The sequence below is a fragment of the Amblyraja radiata genome, unplaced genomic scaffold (genome assembly GCF_010909765.2).
Source record: "Amblyraja radiata isolate CabotCenter1 unplaced genomic scaffold, sAmbRad1.1.pri S109, whole genome shotgun sequence".
In the NCBI taxonomy this organism is placed as follows: Eukaryota; Metazoa; Chordata; class Chondrichthyes; order Rajiformes; family Rajidae; genus Amblyraja; species Amblyraja radiata.
Genome location: NW_022630099.1, coordinates 1,407,482 through 1,417,154, shown reverse-complemented (window position 1 = coordinate 1,417,154; position 9,673 = coordinate 1,407,482). Strand labels below are relative to the sequence as shown.

Below are 9,673 nucleotides of genomic sequence, written 5' to 3'. Positions count from 1 at the left end.
TTATGGCAGTCCCGCCATCCCAGGGATCAATCTCGTGAACCTATGCTGCACTGTCTCAATTACAAGGATGTCCTTCTTCAAATTAGGGGACCAAAACTGTACACAATACTCCAGATGTGGTCTCACCAGAGCGCTACAAGACTCTACAAGACCCCCCCCCCCCCCCCCCGTCCTTCTAAACTGCAGTGAGAGACAGGGAGAGGGGGGTGTACGGAGCGGATGGGAGGTGAGGGGCGAGAGCTCCTTACCCAGAACGGTGAGTTTGGTTGTGCCCGCTTGGTTGCCCCCTGGGGTGGTGGCAAACTGGCAGCTGTAGTTGCCATCGTCTTTCAACTGCAGCCGCTTGATGACCAGCGTGGCGTCGACCAGGCTGGGCTTGCGGAAGACGATGCGCTTGCCGGTCTTGGACGGGTAGGTGGTGCCTCGGGTGGTGTTGTAGACGGCCAGGTTGGTCTTGGCACCTGATGGGTCCTTCACCCAGGCCACCTGGGTCACCGTCACAGTCTTGCCCGGGTCCACAAGCTGGCAGCGCAGGGCCAACTGGGTGCCCAAAAGCCCAGACACACTCTGCTCCACACTGACGTGCTGGGCTAGCGACCCTGGCGGAAGGAGGGGAGATGGAGACTCAGTCTTGTACACACACACACACACAGACACACACACACACACACACACACACACACACACACACACACACACACACACACACACACACACACACACACACACACACACACACACACACACACACACACACACACACACACACACACACGCACACAAGGCCACCAAATTCAAGTGCAGTTTTGGTCCCCTAATTTGAGGAAGGACATTCTTGTTATTGAGAGATTGCAGCGTCGGTTTACAAGGTTAATTCCCGGGATGCCAGGACTGTCATATGCTGAGAAAATGGAGCGGCTGGGCTTGTACACTCTAGAGTTTAGAAGGATGGATGGGAATCTCATTGAAACATATAAGATTGTTAAGGGTTTGGACACGCTGGAGGCAGGAAACATGTTCCCGATGTTGGGGGAGTCCAGAACCAGGGGCCACACACACAGTTTAAGAAAAAGGAGTAAGCCATTTAGAACGGAGACGAGGAAACACTTTTCTCACAGAGAGTTGTGAGTCTGTGGAATTCTTTGCCTCAGGTGGAGGCCGGTTCTCTGGATACTTTCACGAGAGAGCTAGATAGGGCTCTTAAAGATAGTGGAGTCAGGGGATATGGGGAGAAGGGAGGAACGGGGTACTGATTGGGGATGATCAGCCATGATCACATTGAATGGCGGTGCTGCCCTGAAGGCCCGATGTCCTCTACTCCTGCACCTATTGTCTATCCCAGAGCCGACAAACGCTCATCATCAGGTAATTCCGTTAACTCATCATAAATTGACCCTTGATAAGTTAATTCCGAGGCTGTGCCCTCTGGTCCTAGACTCCCCCCACTAGTGTAAACATCCTCTCCACATACACTCTTATCCTGGCCCGTGTGTACACACTTGTTTGAATTTAATTCGGCCGTTCCCCGCGACCCACTCGGCGACACAAACCACCGCGGTGTCGGTCTGTCAGAGCGACTCTCACCCGTGGATATGACGAGGCAAAAGGCGAGCGCGGTCAGCGGCGGCAGCTCCATCCCGTGCGGGCAGCGTCCGTCTCGGTGACTCGCACTCACTCACTCACTCACTCACTCACTCACTCACTCACACACTGAGCCGCGCTTCCTGCTTTCAGCTTCAGCTGACTGGAGTCCAGTCAAAGGCGGCGCCGCGGGTGATTGGACCCGTTACTGACCGCTAACTCCCTCCTCCCCCCCCCCCCCCCCTTCTCCCCACTTCAAGCGAACGGCTTTAATGGCAGAAGAGGGGATACCTTAAAAGGAGACTTAAGAGGCTTGTTTACCAGTTGTGTGACTTGGCCGCTCATGGTCGGCGGAGGTCTTGGGCAATTTCCTGTTTAGCCGTAATGTTCTGTGTTGTTCCTCTTTCCATGGAAGTGTCCCCCCCCCCCCCCCCCAACACTCACACACACACATATATTTACTGATTACCCCTTCTTTTGTTTTTACATCACAAAATATCTCTTCCACTATTCAGTCCTGAACAACTATCTCCCTCATCGGTGACCATCGGACTTTGCTGGCGATACCTTCAATTCCTTTATCCTGTATCTGTACATTGTCAACGGCTCGATTGTAATCATGTATAGTCTATCCGCTGACTGGTTAGCATGCAACACATCTCTGGAGAACAGGGATAGGCTGTGTTTGAAGTCGCGACCACTCTACAGACAGACGGCGGTGGAGGCCAAGTTATTGGATATGTCTAAGGCAGAGATAGATAGATTCTGGATTAGTATTGGTGTCAGGGGTTATGGGGAGAAGGCAGGTGGATGGGATTAGGAGGAAGGGACAGACATATAACCTAATTAAACTTAGAAAATAGGTGCAGGAGTTGGCCATTCGGTCCTTTGAGCCTGCACCGCCAATCAATATGATCATGGCTGATCATCCAACTCAATATCCTGTACCTGCCTTCTCTCCATACCCCCTGATCCCTTTAGCCACAAGGGCCACATCTAACTCCCTCTTCAATATAGCCAATTAACTGTGGCCTCAACTACTTTCTGTGGCAGAGAATTCCAGAGATTCACCACTCTCTGTGTGTGAAAAAAAAATGTTTTTCTCATCTCGGTCCTAAAAGACTTCCCCTTATCCTTAAACGTGTCTGGAGAACAGGGATAGGCAGTGTTTAAAGTCGCGACCATTCTACAGACAGACGGCGGTGGAGGCCAAGTGATTGGATATGTCTAAGGCAGAGATAGATAGATTCTGGATTAGTATTGGTGTCAGGGGTTATGGGGAGAAGACAGGATGATGGGATTAGGAGGAAGGGACAGACATATAACCTAATTAAACTTAGAAAATAGGTGCAGGAGTTGGCCATTCGGTCCTTCGAGCCAGCAGTGCCATTCAATGTGATCATGGCTGATCATCTAAAATCAGTATCCCTTTCCTGCCTTCTCTCCATATTCCTTGATTCCGTTAGCCCCAAGAACCACATCTAACTCTCTCTTGAAAACTTCCAGTGAATTGGCCTCCATTGCCTTCTGTGGCAGATAATTCCACAGATTCATAACTCTCTGAGTGAATTTTTTTTTTCAGTTTCTCAGTCCTAAATGGCCACACCCTCATTCTTAAACTGAGTGGTGCTAGATATGTTATCATAGAATGGTGGAGTAGACTGATTGGGCCGAATGGCCTAATTCTGCGGCAATTTCTTGCAGTCTGAGTTGGGCCTTCAGGCTTGTTTACCAGTTGCATGACTTGGTCGCTCATGGTCGGCGGAGGTCTTTGGCAATTTCCTATTTCTGCCGTAATGTTCTGTGTTGTTCCTCTTTCAATGGAAGCCCCCACACACACACACATTTATTTACTGACTTCATCATCTTTAGTCTATACATCACAACATTTGCCCCCTACTATTAGGAAGAGCAGTGCCGAACTACTATCTACCTCATTGGTGACCCTCAGACTATCCTTGATCGGACTCTGCTGGATAAAGCTAATGGAGTGTTGGCCTTCATAACAAGATGATTTCAGTATAGGAGTAAAGAGGTTCTTCTGTAGTTGTATAGGGCTCTTGTGAGACCGCATCTGGAATATTGTGTACAGTTTTGGTCTCCTAATTTGAGGAAGGACATCCTTGTGATTGAGGCAGTGCAGCGTAGGTTCACCAGATTGATCCCTGGGATGGCGGGACTGTCATATGAGGAAAGATTGAAAAGACTAGGCTTGTATTCACTAGAGTTTAGAAGGATGAGGGGGTTCTTATAGAAACATATACAATTATAAAAGGACTGGACATGCTAGACGCAGCAAAAATGTTCCCAATGTGGGGCGAGTCCAGAACCAGGGGCCACACAGTCTTAGAATAAATGGGAGGTCTTTTAAGACTGAGCTGAGAGAAAAATCTTTTCACCTAGAGAGTTGTGAATTTATGGAATTCCCTGCCACAGAGGGCAGTGGAGGCCAAGTCACTGGATGGATTTAAGAGAGAATTAGATAGAGCTCTAGGGGCTAGTGGAGTCAGGGGATATGGGGAGAAGGCAGGCACGGTTTATTGATAGGGGACGATCCGCCATGATCACAATGAATGGCGGTGCTGGCTTGAAGGGCCGAATGGCCTCCTCCTGCACCTATTTTCTATGTTTCTATGTTTCTATGTTTATTAACAACTACTTCCCCACAGCCATCAGGCTATTAAACACGACATCAAACAAATTCTGAACAATTACAGCCTATTGCACTTTATCTGTTTATTTATTGTGTACATATATGGTCTATGGTATATAGACACACTGAACTTTTATCTCCTGTTCTGTATTATGTTTACATGTTCTGTTGTGCTGCAGCAAGCAAGAATGGCATTGTCCTATCTGGGACACATGACAATAAAACTCTCTTGACTCTTGACTCTTGACTTGTCTTGATGTATCTGTACACTGGCTCGATTGTAATCATAGAGACATAGAAACATAGACAATAGGTGCAGGAGTAGAGGCCATTCGGCCCTTCGAGACTGCGCCGCCATTCAATATGATCATGGCTGATCATCCAACTCAGTATCCTGTACCTGCCTTCTCTCCATACCCCCTGATCCCTTTAGCCACAATGGCCACATCTAACTCCCTCTTAAATATAGCCAATGCACTGTGGCCTCAACTACCTTCTGTGGCAGAGAATTCCACAGATTCACCACTCTCTGTGTAAAAAATGATTTTCTCATCTCGGTCCTAAAAGACTTCCCCCTTATCCTTAAACTGTGACCCCTTGTTCTGGACTTCCCCAACATCATGTACATCATGTATAGTCTTTCTACTGACCGGTTAGCACGCAACAAATAGTTTTCACTGTATCTCGGTCCACGTGACAACCAACTAAACTAACTGAAATAACTCATCCATGGCAACCGATATGCCCCATCCACGCGAGTCCCATTTGTTCGTGATTGGCCCATATCCCTCTTCCTTTAGTATCCATGTACCCGCCCAAGTATATTTTAAATGTTGAGGTAGCACCTGCACAAACCGCGTCCTGTGGCGTATGCAAGGAACTGCAGAAGATGGTTTACAAACGAAAAAAGAGACAAAGTGCTGGAGTAACCCATATGCAAGGAACTGGAGAAGATGGTTTACAAACGAAAAAAGAGACAAAATGCTGGAGTAACCCATATGCAAGGAACTGCAGATGATGGTTTACAAACGAAAGAAAGAGACCAAGTGCTGGAGTAACCCATCGGTTCAGGCAGCATCTCTGGGGAACAGGGATAGGTAGTGTTTGAAGTCACGACAGACGGCAGTGGAGGCCACAAGTTATTGGATATGCCTAAGGCAGAGATAGATAGATTCTTGATTAGTGCGGGTGTCAGGGGATATGGGGAGAAGTCAGGAAAATGGGGTTAGGAGGGAGAGATATACATAGAACCATGGAAACATAGTAAATAGGTGCAGGAGTATGCCATTCGGCCCTTCGAGCCAACACTTGCATTCAATATGATCATGGCTGATCATCTAAAATCAGTATCCCTTTCCTGCCTTATCCCCATATTACTTATTCCTTTAATTCCCAAGAACCACACCTAACTCTCTCTTGAAAACATCCAGTGAATTTGCCTCCACTGCCTTCTGTGGCAGAGAATTCCACAGATTCACAACTCACTGGGTGAAATTTTTTTTTTCCGTATCTCAGTCCTAAATGGCATCTCCTTCATTCTTAAACTGAGTGGTGATAGATATGTTATGTTAGAATGGTGGAATAGACTGATTGGGCCGAATGGCCTACTTCTTCAGCAATTTCTTACAGTCTGAGTTGGGCCTTTGGGCTTGTTGATCAGTTGCTTGACTTGGCCGCTCATGGTTTGGCAATTTCCTGTTTTTGCCGTAGTGATTGTGATCTGTGTTGTTCCGCTTTCCATGGAAGCCAATACACACACACACACCCACCCCCCCACACACACACACACACACACACACACACACACACACACACACACACACACACACACACACACACACACACACACACACACACACACACACACACACACACACACACATACACACACACACATATATATATATTCATTTACTGACTTAATCATCTTCCAGAGATCCACCACTCTCAGCGTGAAAAATGTTCTTCTCGTCTCGGTTCTAAAGGATTTCCCCTCTATCCTTAAGCTGTGACCCCTTGTCCTGGACTTCCCCAACATCGGGAACAACATTCGTGCATCTAGCCTGTCCAATTTAGGACCGAGATTAGGAAAACATTTTTCACACAGAGAGTGGTGAATCTCTGGAATTCTCTGCCACAGAAGGTAGTTGAGGCCACAGTTCATTGGCTATATTTAAGAGGGAGTTAAATCTGGCCCTTGTGGCTAAAGGGATCAGGGGGTATGGAGAGAAGGCAGGTACGGGATACTGAGTTGAATGATCAGCCATGATCATATCGAATGGCGGTGCAGGCTCGAAGAGCCGAATGCCCTACTCCTGCACCTATTTTCTATGTTTCTATGTTTCTAGGTTTCTAATCCCTTAAGAATTAAGTAGATCCGTTTCAAATGCGATGAGCTCTGAGTGTGGAAAAGAAAGATTCTGAGTGCACTTTGATTATCCAGCATTCACCATATTTTACTGCACAAGGTCAAGATACATCAGACGTGATATCTGGAGCTGACCACTTGAACGCTGTTTGTTAATTCACTCCAATTCAGAATTTGATTAGGATGTTTTTTTCATTCACTCCGGCGCTTTCTCCTCCTGTCCCGCCTCGTGCTTGTAGGTCGGATTGTTGTACCCCATAGATTTGTCTGCAGAAGGGGCTGTGCGTTTGGCTCGCCATCTTGCGATTTTTTCAGACACTTACAAAGAAATCAAAACAACACAGAAGAAGATAAAAATGCTCTTATCTCCATTTTACCTCCGCCTACGGGTCGTGAACGCAGAAAAGACACAGGAGACAAAGCGATCCAATGCAGAGGGCCAGAGCGTCATCGTCATCCCCTTTAAAATTCAAAAATACATTGATGAGGTCTCTTCAACAACCATAGCCAGGTATGAAGGACAGCTATGTTGGACAGGCTAGATGCAGGATTCTACTGCAGTTGTGTAGGGTCTTGGTGAGACCACACCTGGAGTATTGCGTACAGTTTTGGTCTCCTAATCTGAGGAAAGACATTCTTGCCATAGAGGGAGTGCAGAGAAGGTTCACCAGACTGATTCCTGGGATGTGGCAGGACTTTCATATGAAGAAAGACTGGATAGACTCGGCTTGTACTCGCTAGACTTTAGAAGATTGAGGGGGGATCTTATAGAAACTTACAAAACTCATAAGGGGTTGGACAGGCTAGATGCAGGAAGCTTGTTCCCGATGTTGGGGAAGTCCAGAACAAGGGGTCACCGTTTAAGGATAAGGGGGAAGTCTTTTAGGACCGAGATGAGAAAATCATTTTTTACACAGAGAGTGGTGAATCTGTGGAATTCTCTGCTACAGAAGGTAGTTGAGGCCACAGTTCATTGGCTATATTTAAGAGGGAGTTAGATGGGGCCCTTGTGGCTAAAGGGATCAGGGGGTATGGAGAGAAGGCAGGTACAGGATACTGAGTTGGATGATCAGCCATGATCATATTGAATGCCGGTGCAGGCTCGAAGGGCCGAATGGACTCTACTCCTGCACCTATTGTCTATGTTTCTATGTTTCTATGTGCGCGGAGACAGACACAGACCGTTAGAGTAACTCAGCGGGTCAGGCAGCATCTCTGTGGAGAACGTGGACAGGTACAAAGTGCTGGAGTAAGTCAGGAGAAGTTGGTGAGAGTTGTTGGGGAACATAGAAAATAGGTGCCGGAGGAGGCCATTCGGTCCTTTGAGCCAGCAGCGCCATTCATTGTGATCATGGCTGATCCTCCCCAATCAATAACCCGTGCCTGCCTTCTCCTCATTTCCCTTGACTCCACCAGTTTGTAGGGTAAAATGAGACGCTGGTGTGACTTGGGTCGGGAGGGAGACAGAGAGAGACAGAGAGAGACAGAGACAGAGACAGAGACAGAGACAGAGACAGAGACAGAGACAGAAACAGAGACAGAGAGCGAGAGACAGAGACAGAGAGCGAGAGACAGAGACAGAGAGAGAGAGAGAGAGAGAGAGAGAGAGAGAGAGAGAGAGAGAGAGAGAGAGAGAGAGAGAGAGAGAGAGAGAGAGAGAGAGAGAGAGAGAGAGAGAGAGAGAGAGAGAGATAGAGAGATAGAGATAGAGAGAGAGAGATATATATCTCAGCTCTGCTCGCAAGAGATCTCGAGCTACTAGTATATCGAGATCTATCTCTGCGTCGCTCTCGCGATCTCTCTCGCTCCTAGCTCGTATCTCTCTCGAGTAGATGATAGAGTGTGTGTGTTTTTGTGTGTGTGTGTGTTTCTGTGTCCTGGAATGTTTCACAATCAGTTGGTTCAGGCGGACTGGTGTTCAGTGAAACGATCGCCACAGAAGGTAGTTGAGGCCAGTTCATTGGCTATATTTAAGAGGGAGTTAGATGTGGCCCTTGTGGCTAAAGGGATCATGGGGTATGGAGAGAAGGCAGGTACAGGATACTGAGTTGGATGATCAGCCATGATCATATTGAATGGCGGTGTAGGCTCGAAGGGCCGAATGGCCTACCCCTGCACCTATTGTCTATGTTTCTATGTTTCTATGTTTCTAATATTCATACCACTGAGCTGTAAGATGCCCAAGCGAAATATGAGATGCTGTCCTCCAATTTGCGTTTCGCCTCACCCTGACAATGGAGGAGACTGAGGACAGAGAGGTCTGTGCAGGGAATGAGAAGGAGAAGTAAAGTGTTTGGCAACCGAGAGATCAGGTTGGTTCAGGCGGACTGAGCGTATGTGTTCAGTGAAACGCTCGCCCAGTCTGGCGTTTGGTCTCGCCGATGTACAAGAGCCCACATCTTGAACAACAGACAGAGTCGGCGAGGTTGGAGGAGGTGTAAGTGAACGTTTGCCTCACCTGATAGGACTGTCGGCGGTCCCTGGACGGAGTCGAGGGATGGGGCGACTGGGGATTAAGTTTTCAACACTTACATTTGTGGCATGCCTTGCAGATGCATATGATGAAGATGCAGAGGAGGAAGAGAAGACCCAGAACTCCGAAAGCTATTCCGACGTAGCTTCCTATTCCTGAACAACAACAGTAATAATTTCACGTTAGCCTCAAATAATAACTGCAAAGGTGACGGCAACACAACATGTTAGTTATCAGGCAACTGAATGATCCTACCACAGCAAGGGAGCAATCCTAATGTACTCAAGAAGGAACTGCAGAGGCTGGAATATCGAAGGTACACACAAATGCTGGAGAAACTCAGCGGGTGCAGCAGCATCCATGGAGCGAAGGAAATAGGCGACGTTTCGGGCCGAAACCCTTCTTCAGACTGATGGGAGGTGGGGGTGAGAAGGAAGGAAAAAGGGAGGAGGAGGAGCCCGAGTGCGGGGGAATGGGAGGAGACAGCTCGAGGGTTAAGGAAGGGGAGGAGACAGCAAGGGCTACCAAAATTGGGAGAATTCAATGTTCATGCCACACGGACGCAAGCAACCCAGGCGGAATATGAGGTGCTGTTCCT

At 47.8% G+C, this 9,673-nt stretch overlaps 1 protein-coding gene across 1 annotated transcript in view; it reads right to left on the bottom strand.

The window, feature by feature from the left end:
- Positions 1 to 1,659, bottom strand: part of LOC116969130 (nectin-2-like) — a 10,525-nt gene extending 8,866 nt beyond the window's left edge. Inside the window, exons 1-2 of the mRNA XM_033016067.1 lie at positions 1,585 to 1,659; positions 249 to 599 (exon numbers count right to left, since the gene is read on the bottom strand). Coding sequence (XP_032871958.1) covers positions 249 to 599; positions 1,585 to 1,636 — 403 coding nt within the window. The 5' untranslated portion in view covers positions 1,637 to 1,659. The remainder of the gene's footprint in view (positions 1 to 248; positions 600 to 1,584) is intronic.
- Positions 1,660 to 9,673: the final 8,014 nt, after the last annotated feature.